Source organism: Oncorhynchus keta, chromosome 25, assembly GCF_023373465.1.
Source record: "Oncorhynchus keta strain PuntledgeMale-10-30-2019 chromosome 25, Oket_V2, whole genome shotgun sequence".
In the NCBI taxonomy this organism is placed as follows: domain Eukaryota; kingdom Metazoa; phylum Chordata; class Actinopteri; order Salmoniformes; family Salmonidae; genus Oncorhynchus; species Oncorhynchus keta.
In genome coordinates, this window is record NC_068445.1 from 48,767,495 (window position 1) to 48,791,719 (window position 24,225).

The window sequence follows — 24,225 nt, forward strand, 5'->3', positions numbered from 1 at the left end:
TCCTGACTAACGCCGTCCCTAATGTCCTCTTCCTGACTAACGCCGTCCCTAATGTCCTCTTCCTGACTAACGCCGTCCCTAATGTCCTCTTCCTGACTAACGCCGTCCCTAATGTCCTCTTCCCGTCTGACTAACGCCGTCCCTAATGTCCTCTTCCCTAACGTGACTAACGCCGTCCCTAATGTCCTCTTCCTGACTAACGCCGTCCCCCTAATGTCCTCTTCCTGACTAACGCTGACTAATGTCCTCCCTAACGTCCTAATTCCCTTCTGACTAACGCCGTCCCTAATGTCCTCTTCCCGCCTGACTGACGCCGTCCCTAATGTCCTCTTCCTGTCTGACCGACGCCGTCCCTAATGTCCTCTTCCTGTCTGACCAACGCCGTCCCTAAGACTGCATCTAATGTCACAATAGTAGAGTGATTTTATTTCAGCTTTTATTTCCTTCATTACATTCTCAGTGGGTCAGAAGTTTACATACACTCAATTAGGATTTGGTAGCATTGCCTTTTAAATTGTTTAACTTGGGTCAAAAGTTTTGGGTAGCCTTCCACAAGCTTCCCACAATAAGTTGGGTGAATTTTGTCCCATTCCTCCTGAGCTGGTGTAACGGAGTCAGGTTTGTAGGCCTCCTTACTCGCACATGCTTTTTCAGTTCTGCCCACAAATGTTCTATATCATTGATAGGTTTGAGGTCAGGGCTTTGTGATGGCCACTCCAATACCTTGACTTTTTGCCACAACTTTGGAAGTATGCTTGGGGTCATTGTCCGTTTGGAAGACCCATTTGCGACCAAGCTTTAACTTCCTTACTGATGTCTTGAGATGTGGAAATATTGAAGCAACATAATTTTCCATCCTCATGATGCCATCTATTTTGTGAAGTGCACCAGTCCCTCCAGCAGCAAAGCATCCCACAACATGATGCTGCCACCCCCACAACATGATGCTGCCACCCCCACAACATGATGCTGCCACCCCAACAACATGATGCTGCCACACCCACAACATGATGCTGCCACCCCCACAACATGATGCTGCCACCCCGTGCTTCACGGTTGGGATGGTGTTCTTCGGCTTGCAAGCCTCCCCCTTTTCCTCCAAAAATAACAATGGTCATTATGACCAAACATTTCCACTTTTGTTTTATCAGACCAGAGGACATTTCTCCACAAAGTACGATCTTTGTCCCCATGTGCATTTGCAAACCGTAGTCTGGCTTTTTCATGGCAGTTTTGGAGCAGTGGCTTCTTCCTTGCTGAGCGGCCTTTCAGGTTAGGTGGATATAAGACTCGTTTTACTGTGGATTTAGATACTTTTGTACCGGTTTCCTCCAGCATCTTCACAAGGTCCTTTGCTGTTGTTCTGGGATTCATTTGCACGTTTTGCACCAAAGTACGTTCATCTCTAGGAGACAGAACGTGTCTCCTTCCTGAGCGGTATGATGGCTGCGTGGTCCCATGGTGTTTAGACTTGCGTACTATTGTTTGTACAGATGAACGTGGTACCTTCAGGCATTTGGAAATTGCTCCCAAGGAGGTACCAGACTTGTGGAGGTCTACAATTTCTTTTCTGAGGTCTTGGCTGATTTCTTTAGATTTTCCCATGATGTCAAGCAAAGAGGCACTGAGTTTGAAGGTAGACCATGAAATACATCCACAGGTACACCTCCAATTGACTCAAATTATGTCAATTAGCCTATCAGAAGCTTCTAAAGCCATTACATCCATTTTCTGGAATTTTCCAAGCTGTTTAAAGGCACAGTCAACTTAGTGTATGTAAACTTCTGACCCACTGGAATTGTGATATAAGTGAAATAATCTGTCTGTAAACAATTGTTGGAAAAATTACTTGTGTCAAGCACAAAGTAGATGTCCTAACCGACTTGCCAAAACTATAGTTTGTTAATAAGAAATGTGTGGATTGGTTGTATTGATGTCACACGCTATCTGTTTGGTGTAAATCTCTGTCACTCACCGTTCAGTTGATATGTGATTGGTGTAAACAAACCCCTGTCACTCACCAGAACCCCGTTAGGAAGAGGGCGGGCCTGGCTGCGATTGGCCCTGATGCAGAAGAAGCTGTCAGACTACATGAAGACCATCATCAACAGAAAGGACCTGCTCAGGTGTGTGTGTGAGAGCGCATACGTTGCCAGGGAGTTGTTCAATGAGGCCGTGTGTGTGTGTGTGTGTGTGTGTGTGTGTGTGTGTGTGTGTGTGTGTGTGTGTGTTAACAGTGTTTAATGAGGCCGATGGTGTGTGTGTGTGTTAACAGTGTTGTTTAATGAGGCCGATGGTGTGTGTGTGTGTGTAACAGTGTTGTTTAATGAGGCCGATGGTGTGTGTGTTAACAGTGTTGTTTAATGAGGCCGATGGTGTGTGTGTGCGTTAACAGTGTTGTTTAATGAGGCCGTGTGTGTGTTAACAGTGTTGTTTAATGAGGCCGTGTGTGTGTTAGTGTTGTTTAATGAGGCCGATGGTGTGTGTGTGTGTGTTAACAGTGTTGTTTAATGAGGCCGTGTGTGTGTGTTAACAGTGTTGTTTAATGAGGCCGATGGTGTGTGTTAACAGTGAGTTCTACGAGGCCAATGCTCTCATGATGGAGGAGGAGGGAGCCGTGATCGCCGGGCTGCTGGTTGGGTTGAACGTCATCGATGCCAACCTCTGTATGAAAGGAGAAGACCTGGACTCACAGGTTCTACACTGTAGTTACACTGTAGTTACACTGTAGTTAGTACACTATACATTTACACTGTAGTTACACTGTAGTCAGTACACTGTAGTTACACTGTAGTCAGTACACTGTGGTTACACTGTAGTCAGTACACTGTAGTCAGTACACTGTAGTTACACTGTAGTCAGTACACTGTAGTTACACTGTAGTTACACTGTAGTTACACTGTAGTCAGTACACTATACATTTACACTGTAGTTACACTGTAGTCAGTACACTGTGTAGTTACACTGTAGTCAGTACACTATACATTTACACTGCATTTACACTGTAGTTAGTACACTGTGTAGTTACACTGTAGTCAGTACACTGTGGTTACACTGTAGTCAGTACACTGTAGTTACACTGCATTTACACTGTAGTCAGTACACTGTAGTCAGTACACTGTAGTTACACTGCATTTACACTGTAGTTACACTGTAGTCAGTACACTGTGTAGTTACACTGTAGTCAGTACACTATACATTTACACTGTAGTCAGTACACTATACATTTACACTGTAGTCAGTACACTATACATTTACACTGTAGTCAGTACACTATACATTTACACTGTAGTCAGTACACTATACATTTACACTGTAGTCAGTACACTATACATTTACACTGTAGTCAGTACACTATACATTTACACTGTAGTCAGTACACTATACATTTACTTTCCAAAGCGGCTGTATTACCTTCATTTGACCGGGACAATCCACATCTTTTATAAACATGACAGATTTATCCAGATTCTGTGTTTCTCTAACTAACTGAAGTGTTAATGCCAGTGTCTGTCTGTTTCCTGTTTCCAGGTCGGGGTGATAGACTTCTCCATGTATCTTAAGGATGGAGGTCACAGCAGCAAGACTGTAGAAGGGTGAGTTCCTCCTCTCCTCACCTTGAGGATACACGGCCCTAGTGCTGAGGAGACACGGCCCTAGTGTTGAGGATACGCGGCCCTAGTGCTGAGGAGACGCGGCCCTAGTGTTGAGGAGACACGACCCTAGAGAGACACGGCCCTAGTGTTGAGAGACACGACCCTAGTGTTGAGAGACACGACCCTAGTGTTGAGAGACACGACCCTAGTGTTGAGAGAGACACGACCCTAGTGTTGAGAGAGACACGACCCTAGTGTTGAGAGAGACACGACCCTAGTGTTGAGAGAGACACGACCCTAGTGTTGAGAGAGACACGACCCTAGTGTTGAGAGAGACACGACCCTAGTGTTGAGAGAGACACGACCCTAGTGTTGAGAGAGACACGACCCTAGTGTTGAGAGAGACACGACCCTAGTGTTGAGAGACACAGCCCTAGTGTTGAGAGACACGGCCCTAGTGTTGAGAGACACGGCCCTAGTGTTGAGAGACACGGCCCTAGTGTTGAGAGACACGGCCCTAGTGTTGAGAGACACGGCCCTAGTGTTGAGAGACACGGCCCTAGTGTTGAGAGACACGGCCCTAGTGCTGAGGAGACGCGGCCCTAGTGTTGAGGAGACGCGGCCCTAGCGCTGAGGAGACGCGGCCCTAGCGCTGAGGAGACGCGGCCCTAGCGCTGAGGAGACGCGGCCCTAGCGCTGAGGAGACGCGGCCCTAGCGCTGAGGAGACGCGGCCCTAGCGCTGAGGAGACGCGGCCCTAGCGCTGAGGAGACGCGGCCCTAGCGCTGAGGAGACGCGGCCCTAGCGCTGAGGAGACGCGGCCCTAGCGCTGAGGAGACGCGGCCCTAGCGCTGAGGAGACACGGCCCTAGTGTTGAGAGACACGGCCCTAGTGTTGAGAGACACGGCCCTAGTGTTGAGAGACACGGCCCTAGTGTTGAGAGAGACGGGCCTAGTGTTGAGAGACACGGCCCTAGTGTTGAGAGACACGGCCCTAGTGTTGAGAGAGACGGCCCTAGTGTTGAGAGACACGGCCCTAGTGTTGAGAGACACGGCCCTAGTGTTGAGAGACACGGCCCTAGTGCTGAGAGACACGGCCCTAGAGAGACACGGCCCTAGAGAGACACGGCCCTAGAGAGACACGGCCCTAGAGAGACACGGCCCTAGAGAGACACGGCCCTAGAGAGACGCGGCCCTAGCGCTGAGAGAGACGCGGCCCTAGCGCTGAGAGAGACGCGGCCCTAGCGCTGAGAGAGACGCGGCCCTAGCGCTGAGAGAGACGCGGCCCTAGCGCTGAGAGAGACGCGGCCCTAGCGCTGAGAGAGACGCGGCCCTAGCGCTGAGAGAGACGCGGCCCTAGCGCTGAGAGAGACACGGCCCTAGTGAGAGAGACACGGCCCTAGTGTTGAGAGACACGGCCCTAGTGTTGAGAGACACGGCCCTAGTGTTGAGAGACACGGCCCTACCTACTTACCACATGTTTTGTATTGTGTCTCGTCTCCCACCAGGGATGGACAGATCACAGCCATCCTGGACCAGAAGAACTACGTTGAGGAGCTCAACAGACACCTGAGTGCTTCGGTCAACAACCTGCAGGCCAAAGTGGACACTATGGAGAAGTCCAACACCAAGCTCACTGAAGAGGTGGGCTGGTTAGTTTCTACCTGGTTCTCATTTCTACCGTGCGTTTTGCCACTGCACTACGGTGCCGAGAGGTGCTTTTCTAGAAGCCCACTGCTGTGTGGTCTGTCCAGCTTGCAGTAGACTACATTAGTAATGTATGTTTGTAACCTGCTGTGTGGTCTGTCCAGCTTGCAGTAGCCAACAACCGGATCATCACCCTACAGGAGGATGTGGAACGAGTCAAGGAGGAGAGCTCCTACCAGCTAGAGTCCAGTCGCAAGGTTGTCCACCCCTCAAACATTTTCAGAAATATCTCGTATGTAGGGTGTATGTTGTAGGGTGTACTTGGCTGTATGTTGTAGGGTGTACTTGGCTGTAGGGTGTAGGGTGTACCTGGCTGTATGTTGTTGGGTGTACTTGGCTGTAGGTTGTAGGGTGTACTTGGCTGTAGGGTGTACTTGGCTGTATGTTGTAGGGTGTACTTGGCTGTATGTTGTAGGGTGTACTTGGCTGTATGTTGTAGGGTGTACTTGGCTGTATGTTGTAGGGTGTACTTGGCTATATGTTGTAGGGTGTACTTGGCTATATGTTGTAGGGTGTACTTGGCTGTATGTTGTAGGGTGTACTTGGCTGTATGTTGTAGGGTGTACTTGGCTGTATGTTGTAGGGTGTATTTGGCTGTATGTTGTAGGGTGTACTTGGCTGTATGTTGTAGGGTGTACTTGGCTGTATGTTGTAGGGTGTACTTGGCTGTATGTTGTAGGGTGTACTTGGCTATATGTTGTAGGGTGTACTTGGCTATATGTTGTAGGGTGTACTTGGCTGTATGTTGTAGGGTGTACTTGGCTGTATGTTGTAGGGTGTACTTGGCTGTATGTTGTAGGGTGTACTTGGCTGTATGTTGTAGGGTGTACTTGGCTGTATGTTGTAGGGTGTACTTGGCTGTAGGGTGTACTTGGCTGTATGTTGTAGGGTGTACTTGGCTGTATGCTGTAGGGTGTACTTGGCTGTATGTTGTAGGGTGTACTTGGCTGTAGGGTGTACTTGGCTGTAGGGTGTAGGGTGTACTTGGCTGTATGTTGTAGGGTGTACTTGGCTGTAGGGTGTACTTGGCTGTATGTTGTAGGGTGTACTTGGCTGTATGCTGTAGGGTGTACTTGGCTGTATGCTGTAGGGTGTACTTGGCTGTATGTTGTAGGGTGTACTTGGCTGTATGTTGTAGGGTGTACTTGGCTGTAGGGTGTAGGGTGTACCTGGCTGTATGTTGTTGGGTGTACTTGGCTGTATGTTGTAGGGTGTACTTGGCTGTATGTTGTAGGGTGTACTTGGCTGTAGGGTGTACTTGGCTGTAGGGTGTACTTGGCTGTATGTTGTAGGGTGTACTTGGATGTATGTTGTAGGGTGTATTTGGCTGTATGTTGTAGGGTGTATTTGGCTGTATGTTGTAGGGTGTACTTGGCTGTATGTTGTAGGGTGTATTTGGCTGTATGTTGTAGGGTGTACTTGGCTGTATGTTGTAGGGTGTACTTGGCTGTATGTTGTAGGGTGTACTTGGCTGTATGCTGTAGGGTGTACTTGGCTGTATGTTGTAGGGTGTACTTGGCTGTAGGGTGTACTTGGCTGTAGGGTGTAGGGTGTACTTGGCTGTATGTTGTAGGTGTACTTGGCTGTAGGGTGTACTTGGCTGTATGTTGTAGGGTGTACTTGGCTGTATGTTGTAGGGTGTACTTGGCTGTATGTTGTAGGGTGTACTTGGCTGTATGTTGTAGGGTGTACTTGGCTGTATGTTGTAGGGTGTACTTGGCTGTATGTTGTAGGGTGTACTTGGCTGTATGTTGTAGGGTGTACTTGGCTGTATGTTGTAGGGTGTACTTGGCTGTATGTTGTAGGGTGTACTTGGCTGTAGGGTGTACTTGGCTATATGTTGTAGGGTGTACTTGGCTGTATGTTGTAGGGTGTACTTGGCTGTAGGGTGTACTGGCTGTATGTTGTAGGGTGTATTTGGCTGTATGTTGTAGGGTGTACTTGGCTGTATGTTGTAGGGTGTACTTGGCTGTATGTTGTAGGGTGTTTGGCTGTATGTTGTAGGGTGTACTTGGCTGTATGTTGTAGGGTGTATTTGGCTGTATGTTGTAGGGTGTACTTGGCTGTATGTTGTAGGGTGTACTTGGCTGTATGTTGTAGGGTGTACTTGGCTGTATGTTGTAGGGTGTACTTGGCTGTATGTTGTAGGGTGTACTTGGCTATATGTTGTAGGGTGTACTTGGCTGTATGTTGTAGGGTGTACTTGGCTGTATGTTGTAGGGTGTACTTGGCTGTAGGGTGTACTTGGCTGTATGTTGTAGGGTGTACTTGGCTGTATGCTGTAGGGTGTACTTGGCTGTATGTTGTAGGGTGTACTTGGCTGTATGTTGTAGGGTGTACTTGGCTGTAGGGTGTAGGGTGTACTTGGCTGTATGTTGTAGGGTGTACTTGGCTGTAGGGTGTACTTGGCTGTATGTTGTAGGGTGTACTTGGCTGTATGCTGTAGGGTGTACTTGGCTGTATGTTGTAGGGTGTACTTGGCTGTAGGGTGTTGGCTGTATGTTGTAGGGTGTACTTGGCTGTAGGGTGTACTTGGCTGTATGTTGTAGGGTGTACTTGGCTGTATGTTGTAGGGTGTACTTGGCTGTATGTTGTAGGGTGTACTTGGCTGTATGTTGTAGGGTGTACTTGGCTGTATGTTGTAGGGTGTACTTGACTGTATGTTGTAGGGTATTCTTGGCTGTATGTTGTAGGGTGTACTTGACTGTATGTTGTAGGGTGTACTTGGCTGTATGTTGTCGGGTGTACCTGTCTGTATGTTGTAGGGTGTACCTGTCTGTATGTTGTAGGGTGTACCTGTCTGTATGTTGTAGGGTGTACCTGTCTGTATGTTGTAGGGTGTACCTGTCTGTATGGTGTAGGGTGTACCTGTCTGTATGGTGTAGGGTGTACTTGACTGTATGTTGTAGGGTGTACTTGGCTATATGTTGTAGGGTGTACTTGGCTGTATGTTGTAGGGTGTACCTGGCTGTATGTTGTAGGGTGTACTTGGCTGTATGTTGTAGGGTGTACTTGGTAGTATGTTGCAGGGTGTAATAATTGAGTTGTATATCATGTAATGTGCTCCATGTTGTCTCACCAGGCGTCGCGGTCAGGGGACGGCTTGGCAGACGGCCAGGTGCTGGGAGAGGCACGCAAACAGCTTAAGGAGGAAACTCTGCTACGATTGGTCAGTTTCTCTCTCTGTTCGTCCCCTTTATTCCTGACACGGATCAGATATTTCCTCCATTCTCTATCCCCCTCATGACATGGAGTTGGAGGTGCAGATTAGAGGTCGACCGATTAATCGGAATGGCCGATTTAATTCGGGCCGATTTTCAAGTTTTCAACAATCGGTAATCTATATTTTTGGACACTGATTTGCCGAATTATTAAAACAAAAGGTGTAAAAAAATATATATATATATATATGATTTAACTAGGCAAGACAGTTAAGAACAAATTCTTATTTTCACTGACGGCCTAGGAACGGTGGGTTACCTGCCTTCAGGGGCAGAACAACAGAGTTGTACCTTGTCAGCTCGGGGATTTGTTTTTGCAACCTTTCGGTTAACTAGTCCAACGCTCTGACCACCTGCCTTACATTGCACTCCACGAGGAGCCTGCGTGGCAGGCTGACTACCTAATAGAGGGCAGCAAGGAGCCAAGGTTAGTTGCTAGCTAGCATTAAACTTAACTTATAAAAAACAATCAATCTTAACATAATCACTAGTTAACTACACACGGTTGATATTACTAGTTTATCTAGCTTGTCCTGCGTTGCATATAATCGATGCGGTGCCTGTTAATTTATCATTGAATCACAGCCTACTTCGCCAGACGGGTGATTTAACAAGCGTATTCGCGATAAAAGCAGTCGTTGCACCAATGTGTGTACCTAACCATAAACATCAACACCTTTCTTAATGTCAATACACAAGTATATATTTTTAAACCTGCATATTTAGTTAACATTGCCTGCTAACGTGAATTTCCTTGAACTAGTTAAATTGTCACTTCTCTTGCGTTCCCGTGCAAACAGAGTCAGGGTTCATGCAGCAGTTTGGGCCGTCTGGCTCGTTGCGAAATGCGTGAAGACCATTTCTTCCTAACAAAGACCGTAATTAATTAGCCAGAATTGTACATAATTATGACATAACATTGAAGGTTGTACAAAGTACCAGCAATATTTAGACTCAGGGATGCCTTAGGAATGAACGATGGATGCCTTAGGAATGACCGATGGATGCCTTAGGAATGACCGATGGATGCCTTAGGAACGACCGATGGATGCCTTAGGAACGACCGATGGATGCCTTAGGAACGACCGATGGATGCCTTAGGAACGACCGATGGATGCCTTAGGAACGACCGATGGATGCCTTAGGAACGACCGATGGATGCCTTAGGAACGACCGATGGATGCCTTAGGAACGACCGATGGATGCCTTAGGAACGACCGATGGATGCCTTAGGACCGATGGATGCCTTACGACCGATGGATGCCTTAGAACGACCGATGGATGCCTTAGGAACGACCGATGGATGCCTTAGAACGACCGATGGATGCCTTAGGAACGACCGATGGATGCCTTAGGAACGACCGATGGATGCCTTAGGAACGACCGATGGATGCCTTAGGAATGACCGATGGATGCCTTAGGAATGACCGATGGATGCCTTAGGAACGACCGATGGATGCCTTAGGAACGACCGATGGATGCCTTAGGAACGACCGATGGATGCCTTAGGAACGACCGATGGATGCCTTAGGAACGACCGATGGATGCCTTAGGAATGCCTTAGGAACCCGATGGATGCCTTAGGAACGACCGATGGATGCCTTAGGAACGACCGATGGATGCCTTAGGAACGACCGATGGATGCCTTAGGACCGATGGATGCCTTAGGAACGACCGATGGTTGCCTTAGGAATGACCGATGGATGCCTTAGGAACGACCGATGGATGCCTTAGGAATGACCGATGGATGCCTTAGAACGACCGATGGATGCCTTAGGAATGACCGATGGATGCCTTAGGAACGACCGATGGATGCCTTAGGAACGACCGATGGATGCCTTAGGACGACCGATGGATGCCTTAGGAATGACCGATGGATGCCTTAGACGACCGATGGATGCCTTAGGAACGACCGATGGATGCCTTAGGAACGACCGATGGATGCCTTAGGAACGACCGATGGATGCCTTAGGAACGACCGATGGATGCCTTAGGAACGACCGATGGATGCCTTAGGAACGACCGATGGATGCCTTAGAAAGATGGATGCCTTAGGAACGTCGACCGATGGATGCCTTAGGAATGACCGATGGATGCCTTAGGAACGACCATGGATGCCTAATGGATGCCTTAGGAACGACCGATGGATGCCTTAGGAACGACCGATGGATGCCTTAGGAATGACCGATGGATGCCTTAGGAACGACCGATGGATGCCTTAGGAATGACCGATGGATGCCTTAGGAATGGTTCCTTATTTCACTGAAAGAATAAACGTCTTGTTTTCCAGATGATCGTTTCCGGATTCGACCATATTAATGACCTAAGGCTCGTATTTCTGTGTGTTATCATGTTATAATTAAGTCTATGATTTGATAGAGCAGTCTGACTGAGCGATGGGAGGCAGCAGCAGGCTCCTAAGCATTCATTCAAACAGCACTTTCCTGCGTTTTGCCAGCAGCTCTTCGTTGTGCTTCAAGCATTGAGCTGTTTATGACTTCAAGCCTATCAACTAACGAGACTAGGCTGGTATAACCGATGGGAAATGGCTAGCTAGTTAGCGGGGTGCGCGCTAATAGCGTTTCAAACTATGGTCCTTCTGTAGCTCAGTTGGTAGAGCATGGCGCTTGTAACGCCAGGGTAGTGGGTTCGATCCCCGGGACCACCCATACGTAGAATGTATGCACACATGACTGTAAGTCGCTTTGGATAAAAGCGTCTGCTAAATGGCATATATTATTATTATTATATTAAACGTCACTCGCTCTGAGACTTGGAGTAGTTATTGATAGAGGAATTCTACATGCAGCCAAAACCAAATTCACACTCTTATCTATTTCATGATAAGTTGTAAGTTTATCATTTCCATGAATTAGCAAGAGACCAGTCTTAAAAACAAGTTCAGCATTTATTCTTGATGAGTACTGACCCAAAATACAAAGAACATTACATTTTAAAGAGAGAACATAAAATGACGTCATCAGTTTCACACTCTCTCCCATCCTTACAATAGCGTAGTATACTCAGGCCTGGAGATCTTCTACTCCCCTCATAAAACAGACATTCCAATCTGTCTAAAATATATACTTTTTCTCCCCTAATGGAACATAACCCAAACATTCTTATCTTGTCTGAAAAGCTATATCATCTCTCCCCTTAACCTTCCCAAGAGGCACAGACAATTAATTCGTTCTGCTTACATTTTCAGTAACAGCTTTAACCAAGAACTCATACTTTTCATACCATAACATAATAGTATTAGAATAAATGGTTCTAATCAATAATGTATACATAATTAATAATTTCAACCATAATTTCCTCTATCAGTTGTTCCCCTTGCTCTGCATGGGTAACACTGCTTCGATGGTGGCTGTTGTCGATGTGTTGCTGGTTCGAGCCCAGGGAGGACCGAGAGGGGACGGAAGCTATACTGTTACACTGGCATTACTAAAGTGCCTATAAGAACATCCAATAGTCAAAGTTTAATGAAATACAAATGGTATAGAGGGAAATAGTCCTATAATAACTATAACCACTACAACCTAAAACTTCTTACCTGGGAATATTGAAGTCTCATGTTAAAAGGAACCACCAGCTTTCATATGTTCTCATGTTCTGAGCAAGGAACTGAAACGTTAGCTTTCTTACATGGCACATATTGCACTTTTACTTTTTTCTCCAACACTTTGTTTTTGCATTATTTAAACCAAATTAAACATGTTTCATTATTTATTTGAGGCTAAATAGATTTTTATTGATGTATTATATTAAGTTAAAATAAGTGTTCATTCAGTATTGTTGTAATTGTCATTATTACAAATAAATGTAAAAAATCGCCCGATTTAATCGGTATCGGCTTTTTTTGGTCCTCCAATAATCTGTATCGGCGTTGAAAAATTATAATCGGTCGACCTCTAGTGCAGATTGTCTCTCTATCCCTCTCCCTCAGTCATCTATCCCTCAGTCATCTATCCCTCTCCCTCAGTCATCTATCCCTCTCCCTCAGTCATCTATCCCTCTCCCTCAGTCATCTATCCCTCTCCCTCAGTCATCTATCCCTCTCCCTCAGTCATCTATCCCTCTCCCTCAGTCATCTATCCCTCTCCCTCAGTCCTCTATCCCTCTCCCTCAGTCATCTATCCCTCTCCCTCAGTCATCTATCCCTCTCCCTCAGTCCTCTATCCCTCTCCCTCAGTCCTCTATCCCTCTCCCTCAGTCCTCTATCCCTCTCCCTCAGTCCTCTATCCCTCTCCCTCAGTCCTCTATCCCTCTCCCTCAGTCCTCTATCCCTCTCCCTCAGTCCTCTATCCCTCTCCCTCAGTCCTCTATCCCTCTCCCTCAGTCATCTATCCCTCTCCCTCAGTCATCTATCCCTCTCCCTCAGTCATCTATCCCTCTCCCTCAGTCATCTATCCCTCTCCCTCAGTCATCTATCCCTCTCCCTCAGTCATCTATCCCTCTCCCTCAGTCCTCTATCCCTCTCCCTCAGTCATCTATCCCTCTCCCTCAGTCCTCTATCCCTCTCCCTCAGTCCTCTATCCCTCTCCCTCAGTCATCTATCCCTCTCCTCAGTCATCTCTCCCTCAGTCCTCTATCCCTCTCCCTCAGTCCTCTATCCCTCTCCCTCAGTCATCTATCCCTCTCCCTCAGTCATCTCTCCCTCAGTCTCTATCCCTCTCCCTCAGTCATCTATCCCTCTCCCTCAGTCATCTATCCCTCTCCCTCAGTCATCTATCCCTCTCCCTCAGTCATCTATCCCTCTCCCTCAGTCCTCTATCCCTCTCCCTCAGTCATCTATCCCTCTCCCTCAGTCCTCTATCCCTCTCCCTCAGTCCTCTATCCCTCTCCCTCAGTCATCTATCCCTCTCCCTCAGTCCTCTATCCCTCTCCCTCAGTCCTCTATCCCTCTCCCTCAGTCATCTATCCCTCTCCCTCAGTCATCTCTCCCTCAGTCCTCTATCCCTCTCCCTCAGTCCTCTATCCCTCTCCCTCAGTCCTCTATCCCTCTCCCTCAGTCCTCTATCCCTCTCCCTCAGTCCTCTATCCCTCTCCTCAGTCATCTATCCCTCTCCCTCAGTCATCTATCCCTCTCCCTCAGTCATCTATCCCTCTCCCTCAGTCATCTATCCCTCTCCCTCAGTCCTCTATCCCTCTCCCTCAGTCCTCTATCCCTCTCCCTCATCTATCCCTCTCCCTCAGTCATCTATCCCTCTCCCTCAGTCATCTATCCCTCTCCCTCATCTATCCCTCTCCCTCATCTATCCCTCTCCCTCAGTCATCTATCCTCTCCCTCAGTCATCTATCCCTCTCCCTCAGTCATCTATCCCTCTCCCTCAGTCCTCTATCCCTCTCCCTCAGTCATCTATCCCTCTCCCTCAGTCATCTATCCCTCTCCCTCAGTCATCTATCCCTCTCCCTCAGTCATCTATCCCTCTCCCTCAGTCATCTATCCCTCTCCCTCAGTCATCTATCCCTCTCCCTCAGTCATCTATCCCTCTCCCTCAGTCATCTATCCCTCTCCCTCAGTCCTCTATCCCTCTCCCTCAGTCCTCTATCCCTCTCCCTCAGTCATCTATCCCTCTCCCTCAGTCATCTATCCCTCTCCCTCAGTCATCTATCCCTCTCCCTCAGTCATCTATCCCTCTCCCTCAGTCATCTATCCCTCTCCCTCAGTCCTCTATCCCTCTCCCTCAGTCCTCTATCCCTCTCCCTCAGTCCTCTATCCCTCTCCCTCAGTCATCTATCCCTCTCCCTCAGTCATCTATCCCTCTCCCTCAGTCATCTATCCCTCTCCTCAGTCCTCTATCCCTCTCCCTCAGTCCTCTATCCCTCTCCCTCAGTCATCTATCCCTCTCCCTCAGTCATCTCTCCCTCAGTCCTCTATCCCTCTCCCTCAGTCCTCTATCCCTCTCCCTCAGTCATCTATCCCTCTCCCTCAGTCATCTCTCCCTCAGTCCTCTATCCTCTCCCTCAGTCATCTATCCCTCTCCCTCAGTCATCTATCCCTCTCCCTCAGTCATCTATCCCTCTCCCTCAGTCATCTATCCCTCTCCCTCAGTCATCTATCCCTCTCCCTCAGTCCTCTATCCCTCTCCCTCAGTCCTCTATCCCTCTCCCTCAGTCATCTATCCCTCTCCCTCAGTCATCTATCCCTCTCCCTCAGTCATCTATCCCTCTCCCTCAGTCATCTATCCCTCTCCCTCAGTCATCTATCCCTCTCCCTCAGTCATCTATCCCTCTCCCTCAGTCCTCTATCCCTCTCCCTCAGTCCTCTATCCCTCTCCCTCAGTCATCTATCCCTCTCCCTCAGTCATCTATCCCTCTCCCTCAGTCATCTATCCCTCTCCCTCAGTCATCTATCCCTCTCCCTCAGTCATCTATCCCTCTCCCTCAGTCATCTATCCCTCTCCCTCAGTCATCTATCCCTCTCCCTCAGTCATCTATCCCTCTCCCTCAGTCATCTATCCCTCTCCCTCATCTATCCCTCTCCCTCAGTCCTCTATCCCTCTCCCTCAGTCATCTATCCCTCTCCCTCAGTCATCTATCCCTCTCCCTCAGTCATCTATCCCTCTCCCTCAGTCATCTATCCCTCTCCCTCAGTCATCTATCCCTCTCCCTCAGTCATCTATCCCTCTCCTCAGTCATCTATCCCTCCCTCAGTCATCTATCCCTCTCCCTCAGTCATCTATCCCTCTCCTCAGTCATCTCTCCCTCAGTCATCTCTCCCTCAGTCATCTATCCCTCTCCCTCAGTCATCTCTCCCTCTCCTCAGTCATCTATCCCTCTCCCTCAGTCATCTATCCTTCCTCCGTCCTCTCCATCATTCATCCTCCGTCCTCTCCATCATTCATCCTCCATCATTCATCAATCCTTCCTCTGCTCCCCGTACTAACCCGTCCCCCTCTCCACCTCGTACTAACCCTCCCCTCTCTCCCTGCTCCCCGTACTAACCCTCCCCCTCTCTCCCTGCTCCCCGTACTAACCCGTCCCCTCTCTCCCTGCTCCCGTACTAACCCTCCCCTCTCTCCCTGCTCCCCGTACTAACCCTCCCCTCTCCCTGCACTAACCCGTCCCCCTCTCTTCCTCGCCCGTACTAACCCTTCCCCCTCTCTCCCTGCACCCCAGTACTAACCCGTCCCCCTCTCCTCTCTCCCTGCGCCCCGTACTAACCCTCCCCTCTCTCCCTGCCCCCGTACTAACCCTCCCCTCTCTCCCTGCTCCCGTACTAACCCTCCCCCTCTCCCTGCTCCCCGTACTAACCCTCCCCCTCTCCCTGCTCCCCGTACTAACCCTCCCCTCTCTCCCTGCACCCCGTACTAACCCTCCCCCTCTCCCTGCACCCCGTACTAACCCTCCCCCTCTCTCCCTGCTCCCCGTACTAACCCTCCCCCTCTCTCCCTGCTCCCGTACTAACCCTCCCCCTCTCCCTGATCCCCGTACTAACCCTCCCCTCTCTCCCTGCACCCTGTACTAACCCTCCCCCTCTCCCCTGCACCCCGTACTAACCCTCCCCTCTCTCCCTGCTCCCGTACTAACCCTCCCCTCTCCCCTCTCCCGTACTAACCCTCCCCCTCTCCCTGCTTCCCGTACCCTCCCCCTCTCTCCCTGCTCCCCTTACTAACCCTCCCCTCTCTCCCTGCTCCCCGTACTAACCCTCCCCTCTCCCCTGCTCCCCGTACTAACCCTCCCCCTCTCCCTGCTCCCCGTACTAACCCTCCCCCGCTTCCCGTACCCCCCTCTCTCCCTGCTTCCCGTACTAACCCTCCCCTCTCTCCCTGCTTCCCGTACTAACCCTCCCCTCTCTCCCTGCTCCCGTACTAACCCTCCCCCTCTCTCCCTGCTCCCCGTACTAACCCTCCCCTCTCGACCTGCTCCCGTACTAACCCTCCCCCTCTCTCCCTGCTCCCGTACAAACCCTCCCCCGCTTCCCGTACTAACCCTCTCCCCCTCCCCCCCCGTACTAACCCTTCCCCTCTCCCGTACTAACCCTCCCCTCTCCCTGCTCCCCGTACTAACCCTCCCCCTCTCTCCCTGCTCCCCGTACAAACCCTCCCCCCGCTTCCCGTACAAACCCTCCCCCGCTTCCCGTACAAACCCTCCCCTCTCCCCGCTTCCCGTACTAACCCTCCCCCTCTCCCCTGCTTCCCGTACTAACCCTCCCCCTCTCCCCGTACTAACCCTCCCCCTCTCCCCGCTTCCCGTACTAACCCTCCCCCTCTCCCTGCACCCCGTACTAACCCTCCCCCTCTCTCCCTGCTTCCCGTACTAACCAGTCTCTCTCCTCCTCCAGGATGTAGAGAAGGAGTTGGAGGTTCAGATTGGTATGAAACAGGAGATGGAGCTGTCTATGAAGATGTTAGAGACGGATATGTGTGAGAAACAGGATGCTCTGGTGGAACTACGACAACAGCTGGATGATCTCCGGACCCTCAACCTGCAGCTCGCGCAGAAGTCCCAGGTACACGCCTTGGGTGTGAGAGCGGCTCTTGTAGAAATGTGTTATATTTTTTACAAAGACCCACACTAACTCCGTTATTGGAATTTGAGTTAAGTGTATTGAGGTGTAATTGATCCCAACCTTGGGTGTTCACAGAGCTCGGAGGTGAGCGCCAAGCAGAAGAGTGAGGTCATCAGTCGCCTAGAGGAGAAGACCAATCAGATGGCTGGGACTATTAAACAGCTAGAGATCAGGTGGGAAGTGACCCCATCTACACACACTACACTACACACTACACTACACACTCTACACTACACACTCTCCACTACACACTCTACACTACACACTACACTACACACTCTACACTACACTCAGGGCTCTGAAGTGCACTCCACTACACACTCTACACTACACTCAGGGCTCTGAAGTGCACTCCACTACACACTCTACACTACACTCAGGGCTCTGAAGTGCACTCCACTACACACTCTACACTACACTCAGGGCTCTAAAGTGCACTCCACTACACACTCTACACTACACTCAGGGCTCTGAAGTGCACTCCACTACACACTCTACACTACACTCAGGGCTCTAAAGTGCACTCCACTACACACTCTACACTCAGGGCTCTAAAGTGCACTCCACTCTACACTACACTCAGGGCTCTAAAGTGCACTCCACTACACACTCTACACTACACTCAGGGCTCTAAAGCGCACTCCACTACACACTACACTCAGGGCTCTGAAGTGCACTCCACTCTACACTACACTCAGGGCTCTAAAGTGCACTCCACTACACTCAGGGCTCTAAAGTGCACTCCACTACACTCAGGGCTCTAAAGTGCACTCCACTCTACACTACACTCAGGGCTCTAAAGCGCACTCCACTACACACTACACTCAGGGCTCTGAAGTGCACTCCACTCTACACTACACTCAGGCTCTAAAGTGCACTCCACTCCACACTACACTCAGGGCTCTAAAGCGCACTCCACTACACACTACACTCAGGGCTCTGAAGTGCACTCCACTACTCACTACACTCAGGGCTCTAAAGTGCACTCCACTACACTCAGGGCTCTAAAGTGCACTCCACTCTACACTACACTCAGGGCTCTAAAGTGCACTCCACTACACACTCTACACTACACTCAGGGCTCTAAAGTGCACTCCACTACACACTACACTCAGGGCTCTAAAGTGCACTCCACTCTACACTACACTCAGGGCTCTAAAGTGCACTCCACTACACACTCTACACTCAGGGCTCTAAAGTGCACTCCACTACACACTACACTCAGGGCTCTAAAGTGCACTCCACTACACACTACACTCAGGGCTCTAAAGTGCACTCCACTACACACTCTACACTACACTCAGGGCTCTAAAGTGCACTCCACTCCACACTACACTCAGGGCTCTAAAGTGCACTCCACTACACACTCTACACTACACTCAGGGCTCTAAAGTGCACTCCACTCCACACTACACTCAGGGCTCTAAAGCGCACTCCACTACTACTATTTTAGTTGCATATGCTCCTAAATATTTTGCTGAGAGAATCTGGAATTTGTATTAGGGCGCATCGGTGAGAAAAACTAAACCCAGAATAATTGTTGTCGGGCTTCGCTGTACCGCTGCCTCTGAGTGTCATACGCCCCGGACCCGGAAAACAAATCAAGAGTACCTATAGGCCTATGGCTGGCCAATCAGATGGTTCAGATTACGGTGTCTGCAGTCTCCTTGAACGCACAGCAAATGTGATACTCTGAGATTAAAAAACCTTTTAAAACCAGTCCTAGAGACTGTCAACGAATTCAGCAACGAGCTGCTGTTTTTAGGAGTAACTTCATGTTGGTTGTTATTCATCACTGTCAACACTTTTATGAGCCATAAAATGTGTGTTTTCCTGCTCACACTGCAGATGAATGTATAGCCAGCAGCATACCACCCTGCATACATACCACTGCTGGCTTGCTTCTGAAGCTAAGCAGGGTTTGTCCTGGTCAGTCCCTGGATGGGAGACCAGATGCTGCTGGAAGTGGTGTTGGAGGGCCAGTAGGAGGCACTCTTTCCTCTGGTGTAAATAATATCCCAATGCCCCAGGGCAGTGATTGGGGACACTGCCCTGTGTAGGGTGTCGTCTTTCAGATGGGACGTTAAACGGGTGTCCTGACTCTCTGAGGTCATTAAAGATCCCATGGTACTTATCGTAAGAGTAGGGGTGTTAACCCCGGTGTCCTGACTCTCTGAGGTCATTAAAGATCCCGTGGCACTTATCGTAAGAGTAAGAGTAGGGGTGTTAACCCCGGTGTCCTGGCTAAATTCCCAATCTGGCCCTCAAAACATCACGGTCACTAATAATCCCCAGTTTACAATTGGCTCATTCATCCCCCTCCTCTCCCCTGTAACTAATCCCCAGGTCGTTGCTGCAAATGAGAACGTGTTCTCAGTCAATTTACCTGGTAAAATAATGGATAAATAAAATAGCAAAGTCTTCTGATTACCTCGCCTTGTCTTTTTGATATCGAGGAGGCAGAAATGTCAAATCAAATCACATTTTATTAGGCCACATACAACACGTATTACAGTGAAATGTTTACCTACGAGCCCCTAACCAACAACGCAGTTTAAAAAATATATGAATAAGAAATAAAAAGTAACAAGTAATTAAAGAGCAGCAGTAAAATAGCGAGACTAAATACAGGGGGATACCGATACAGAGTCTATGTGCTGGGGGCACCGGTTAGTTGAGGTAATATGTACATGTAGCTAGAGGTAAAGTGACTATGATAATAACAGAGAGTAGCAGCAGTGTAAAGGTGGGGGTCAATGCAAATAGTCTGGGTAGCCATTTGATTAGCTGTTCAGGAGTCTTATGGCTTGGGGGTAGAAGCTGTTTAGAAGCCTCTTGGACCTAGACTTGGCACTCCAGTACCGTTTGCCGTGCGGTAGCAGAGAGAACAGTCTATGACTAGGGTGGCTAGAGTCGTTGACCATTTTTAGGGCCTTCCTCTGACACCGCCTTGTGTAGAGGTCCTGGATAGCAGGAAGCTTGGCCCCACTGATGTACTGGGCCGTTCGCACTACCCTCTGTAGTGCCTTGTGGTCGGAGGCTGAGCAGTTGCCATACCAGGCGGTGATGCAGCCAGTCAGGATGCTCTCGATGGTGCAGCTGTAGAACCTTTTGAGGATCTGAGGACCCATGCCAAATCCTTTCAGTCTCCTGAGGGGGAATAGGTTTTGTCCTGCCCTCTTCACGACTGTCTCCTGAGGGGGAATAGGTTTTGTCGTGCCCTCTTCACGACTGTCTCCTGAGGGGGAATAGGTTTTGTCGTGCCCTCTTCACGACTGTCTCCAGAGGGGGAATAGGTTTTGTCGTGCCCTCTTCACGACTGTCTCCTGAGGGGGAATAGGTTTTGTCGTGCCCTCTTCACGACTGTCTCCTGGGGGGGAATAGGTTTTGTCGTGCCCTCTTCACGACTGTCTCCTGAGGGGGAATAGGTTTTGTCGTGCCCTCTTCACGACTGTCTCCTGAGGGGGAATAGGTTTTGTCGTGCCCTCTTCACGACTGTCTCCTGAGGGGGAATAGGTTTTGTCGTGCCCTCTTCACGACTGTCTCCTGGGGGGAATAGGTTTTGTCGTGCCCTCTTCACGACTGTCTCCTGAGGGGGAATAGGTTTTGTCGTGCCCTCTTCACGACTGTCTCCTGAGGGGGAATAGGTTTTGTCGTGCCCTCTTCACGACTGTCTCCTGAGGGGGAATAGGTTTTGTCGTGCCCTCTTCACGACTGTCTCCTGAGGGGGAATAGGTTTTGTCGTGCCCTCTTCACGACTGTCTCCTGAGGGGGAATAGGTTTTGTCCTGCCCTCTTCACAACTGTCTCCTGAGGGGAATAGGTTTTGTCGTGCCCTCTTCACGACTGTCTCCTGAGGGGGAATAGGTTTTGTCGTGCCCTCTTCACGACTGTCTCCTGAGGGGGAATAGGTTTTGTCGTGCTCCTCTTCACGACTGTCTCCTGAGGGGAATAGGTTTTGTCGTGCCCTCTTCACGACTGTCTCCTGAGGGGAATAGGTTTTGTCCTGCCCTCTTCACGACTGTCTCCTGAGGGGAATAGGTTTTGTCCTGCCCTCTTCACGACTGTCTCCTGAGGGGGAATAGGTTTTGTCGTGCCCTCTTCACGACTGTCTCCTGAGGGGGAATAGGTTTTGTCGTGCCCTCTTCACGACTGTCTCCTGAGGGGGAATAGGTTTTGTCGTGCCCTCTTCACGACTGTCTCCTGAGGGGGAATAGGTTTTGTCGTGCCCTCTTCACGACTGTCTCCTGAGGGGGAATAGGTTTTGTCGTGCCCTCTTCACGACTGTCTCCTGAGGGGGAATAGGTTTTGTCGTGCCCTCTTCACGACTGTCTCCTGAGGGGGAATAGGTTTTGTCCCCCTCTTCACGACTGTCTCCTGAGGGGGAATAGGTTTTGTCGTGCCCTCTTCACGACTGTCTCCTGAGGGGGAATAGGTTTTGTCGTGCCCTCTTCACGACTGTCTCCTGAGGGGGAATAGGTTTTGTCCTGCCCTCTTCACAACTGTCTCCTGGGGGGGGAATAGGTTTTGTCCTGCCCTCTTCACAACTGTCTTAGTGTGTTTGGTCCGTGTTAGTTTGTTGGTGATGTGGCCACCAAGGAACTTGGCGGCAACATTATGTACAAAATAAGTAAAAAAAAAAAAAAAACATTACAAACAACGCAAATAAACGAACAAAAAACACAATTGGTTGGGGACACGGAAAAACATCAGCTTTCTTCTCCGGTGACATCTTTGTAAAAAAGAATGCGGTGCGACTCGAGTTTCGTTGTCAGCTGGAAGACAGTGACCCTTTTGGTCAGTTTCAGTGGAGGGAGGGACAGATGTGAGAGGAAGATCCTCTGCTGCTCTCTCTCCCTCCCTCTGCTGAAACTGTCCATCAGATGCAGGCACCATTAAAATCAGCTGTGCCTCACAAGTAATAGAAGAATTGTCTATTGTCTATCTATTACTGGTGTGATTAATGTATGTCAAGTTAAATGGTCTGAGAAGAACAACATTGGCGGAGCAATTCAAGCATAGCCAATGTACGGTGATGATGTATTGGGCAGGGTGTTAAAACAATGTTTTAAAATGGTAATTTGTTTTCTAGCACACAGCATGTGCTTCAAAAGTAGCTCCATTTCATATAGGCCCAATAGAGGCCCAATAGAGGCCCAATAGAGGCCCAATAGAATAGAGGCCCAATAGAGGCCCAATAGAGGCCCAATAGAGGCCCAATAGAGGCCCAATAGAGGCTTTATCAATCAATTAAAACATCTGCTTTTCTAGTGCGACTATGTTTTCTGTTGTGATCATAACTTTTTACATTCGGGACCAGAGCTGACATTGAAAATTGTTCATTTAGAGCCCTGAGTACTATAGTCTACCACTCTACACCAGTAGTCTACCACTCTACACCAGTAGTCTACCACTCTACACCAGTAGTCTACCACTCTACACCAGTAGTCTACCACTCTACACCAGTAGTCTACCACTCTACACCAGTAGTCTACCACTCTACACCAGTAGTCTACCACTCTACACCAGTAGTCTACCACTCTACACCAGTAGTCTACTACTCTACTACACCAGTAGTCTACTACTCTACTACACCACTAGTCTACTACTCTACTACACCACTAGTCTACTACTCTACTACACTAGTCTACTACTCTACTACACCACTAGTCTACTACTCTACTACACCACTAGTCTACTACTCAGAATAATAGGACTGGAGTTTACCCAAAGCATTTAGGATGGATTTCATGGACCCAGATGAAGACCAATCGTGGATTGAGAGAGAATCTCCTCTGACAAAGCTTTGGACAGACTCTTGCCAGTGTTTTTGACTGTCAGATCTAATCTAAACATGTATTCTTTCCAGGGCTTAGTAACTACCCTCTTCCTTTTCTCCCTCTCTATCTATTCTATCCATCGCTACTTTCTTTTATCTTTCCATTTATCCATCCCTTTCATTTCTTGGTTCTTTACCTCTTCCTCCACTATCTCCTCCTCACAGTGAGGAAGACTGTGTGAAGCAGGCCAGAAGCTTGAGTTCCAACGCAGAGAAACTGCTTCAGAAGCAGCAGTAGTCCTCTCCTCTCCTCTGTTCCCCAGAATGACACCCACATCATAGTTTGATAAACTCTGATCCAAATCAGAAAAACAATATTTGCATAATATAGAAATAACTTATAGGGATATTTCAGGATTTTGGCAAAGAGGTCATGTATCTACTTCCCTAGAGTTAGATGAACTTGTGGATGCCATTTTGTATGTCTCCGCGTGCAGTTTGAAGGAAGTTGCAAACTAGCGCTAGCGCAATTGCTAACTAGCGTTAGGGCAATGACTGGAGGTCTATGGTATCTGTGATCATGCTAACTAATGTTAGCGCAATGACTGGAATGCAATCGGGTCTGCTAGCATATACCATAAACTTCCAGTCATCGCGCTGACTCTAGTTAGCAATTGTACCAGTGCTAGTTAGCAACTGTCTTCAAACTGCACACAGAGACATGAAAATGCTGTCCACGAGTTCATCTTACTGTAGGGAAGTAGATAAAGGACCTTATTGCCGAAATCCCGGACTATCCCTTTAACTAGGTTACTTATTTTTTGGTATGACATCTGTTGCGGTTCCTTTCTCTAGTGTTAAATTACATTTTTCTTTCCTAAACCTCTCCTCTCCTGACTGATATAGTCTCTCTGGCTTCCTCTAGCCTGGTTTTCTGTTCTTCCATGTGATGCTAGCAGTGCAGAGGGGGCTCCATTCTGCTCGCTGGGTTTCAGGACTTTAGCTTGGGTTCATTCCGTAAGGAATAACGATATCAGATCCCCCCACACACATGTAATGAATGTTCCCTGATGCAAGACTTCGAGTTTGGGATGTCAGACATGTCCGGGTAGAGAGATGGGTGTACTGTTCTGAAAAATGTAAATGGATGCTGTTGTTTCTTGTAAATCGATCCCCTGAAGCCCCCCCCCCCCTCTACAGTCAAGAATTGGCACGAATTTACAAAATACCATAAAGATCAATGTATCAAAAATAAACGACAAAATACTTCAAAAAATACATGTATTTTGTATTTGTATACAGAAATACATTTGCAAGTAGCCGGCCCGAACAGCAACAGCATCCTCAGCAATGGTGACAGAATCGTTTTACTTGCTATGACTGTGATATGTTGGTATCGACCTTAGT

At 48.8% G+C, this 24,225-nt stretch overlaps 1 protein-coding gene and 1 long non-coding RNA gene across 19 annotated transcripts in view; both read left to right on the forward strand.

Moving 5' to 3' along the window:
- Positions 1-24,225, forward strand: part of LOC118377864 (protein RUFY3-like) — a 56,870-nt gene that overhangs the window by 16,212 nt on the left and 16,433 nt on the right. For 2 of the 3 annotated variants that reach the window (XM_052479878.1, XM_052479877.1), the window contains 8 exons: positions 2,025-2,126; positions 2,572-2,695; positions 3,532-3,596; positions 5,103-5,238; positions 5,406-5,498; positions 8,384-8,470; positions 16,813-16,980; positions 17,116-17,213. In XM_052479878.1, coding sequence (XP_052335838.1) covers positions 2,025-2,126; positions 2,572-2,695; positions 3,532-3,596; positions 5,103-5,238; positions 5,406-5,498; positions 8,384-8,470; positions 16,813-16,980; positions 17,116-17,213 — 873 coding nt within the window. Of the gene's footprint in view, positions 1-2,024; positions 2,127-2,571; positions 2,696-3,531; positions 3,597-5,102; positions 5,239-5,405; positions 5,499-8,383; positions 8,471-16,812; positions 16,981-17,115; positions 17,214-23,043; positions 23,865-24,225 lie in introns of those variants that run through there. The other variant, XM_052479879.1, reaches the window with a different exon arrangement.
- LOC127911887 (uncharacterized) lies at positions 18,044-22,195 on the forward strand. Of its 16 annotated transcripts, XR_008079772.1 has the most exons (8): positions 18,044-20,204; positions 20,249-20,292; positions 20,337-20,380; positions 20,425-20,556; positions 20,600-20,819; positions 20,863-20,950; positions 21,125-21,388; positions 21,431-22,195. It is a non-coding gene; the product is annotated as an uncharacterized LOC127911887 (long non-coding RNA). The 16 variants fall into 16 exon arrangements; XR_008079766.1 differs by having other exon boundaries at positions 18,044-20,292; XR_008079779.1 differs by lacking the exon at positions 20,337-20,380.